Source organism: Wasmannia auropunctata, unplaced genomic scaffold (assembly GCF_000956235.1).
Source record: "Wasmannia auropunctata unplaced genomic scaffold, wasmannia.A_1.0 LD336074.1, whole genome shotgun sequence".
NCBI lineage: Eukaryota > Metazoa > Arthropoda > Insecta > Hymenoptera > Formicidae > Wasmannia > Wasmannia auropunctata.
Genome location: NW_012026816.1, coordinates 4,887,931 through 4,889,040, shown reverse-complemented (window position 1 = coordinate 4,889,040; position 1,110 = coordinate 4,887,931). Strand labels below are relative to the sequence as shown.

At 44.9% G+C, this 1,110-nt stretch overlaps 1 protein-coding gene across 1 annotated transcript in view; it reads left to right on the top strand.

The window, feature by feature from the left end:
• Positions 1 to 1,110, top strand: part of LOC105449808 — a 4,842-nt gene that overhangs the window by 2,267 nt on the left and 1,465 nt on the right. Inside the window, exon 3 of the mRNA XM_011689188.1 lies at positions 742 to 901. Coding sequence (XP_011687490.1) covers positions 742 to 901 — 160 coding nt within the window. The remainder of the gene's footprint in view (positions 1 to 741; positions 902 to 1,110) is intronic.

Genomic DNA, 1,110 nt, shown 5'->3' with positions numbered 1-1,110 from the left:
TAGAACAGCGGTATCAGTTTGATAGAACAGGGGTATCGGTTCGATTGGCAGTATGATGATGGTTTCATATTACGCGTCTTCGTGACTTTGCCATGACATTGAGATGCTGCGAATGCTGACATGGTCATTTTTTATCTTGACCCATATAATATATCTAACTAATGAAGGTCGCGAAAGAAATATAATTTTCTATGTAGTTAAACTAATAGCTGTTTAATAGAACAGACAGGTGGTTTGACAGACTGTTCGATAGGCGGTTCGACAGATCAGGGGTATCAGTTCGACAGGCAGTTTGACAGCCAGTTTGACAGGCGGTTCGATTGACCAGATCAGCTGTCAATCGGATCGGCGGTATCGGATCGATTGGTGGTTCCGTAAAAGCGTTTGTGTATTTAAGACTGTTTCAATTTCACTTATATTCTTTATAGCCGCTATCATTTCGGAGGAGCGTGTGTGTGATATAATGTATCAATATCATCCTCACGGCATTACCAGGTAGGAGAGATAATTATTTCTATGGTTTGCATTTTTTACTCGCGGGTTCCCGTGGACCCTTGAGTCAGTCGACGTTGAGTCGTTACGACAGTTAAGTTCGGTATAATGAAGTGTATAAATTGCGAGGAGCATTTCGTGCCAAGTACCTGCGACACATGCAGTCGCAGGTAATGGTTGCGTGTGGGGAGGCGACTTGCCGCCTCCCCGTATGAAGATCGATTTTTGTGGACCCTGGCGAGGGCTCAGAGGGAGGAGGGTCCGCAAGTGAGGGCGAGAACGCCTCCGCGGAGCCTGCAGGCGAGGGTCAGGAGCGTGCAGATACCGGTGAGCCCACGGCAGGAAGCGCCGCTGCGCGTCATCCTCGACGTGGCTACGGATACAAGGCAGGTTGCCTTTTACAACTAGGGTAAGTATTTTTTAAATAGCCATCTTCATTCTATCTCTCTTTGGAGCTTTTTTTAAATATTTGGCTCCTTTTGTCTGTTGCAGATGGCGACGGACAGGCGGATTAAATTTTTATATCTCGTCTTGCAGTTAATTCACTACATACATTTATACATCATTAATTTGTGAAACATTAGTTTACAACAAATCGTACCACTGCAATATATCTTA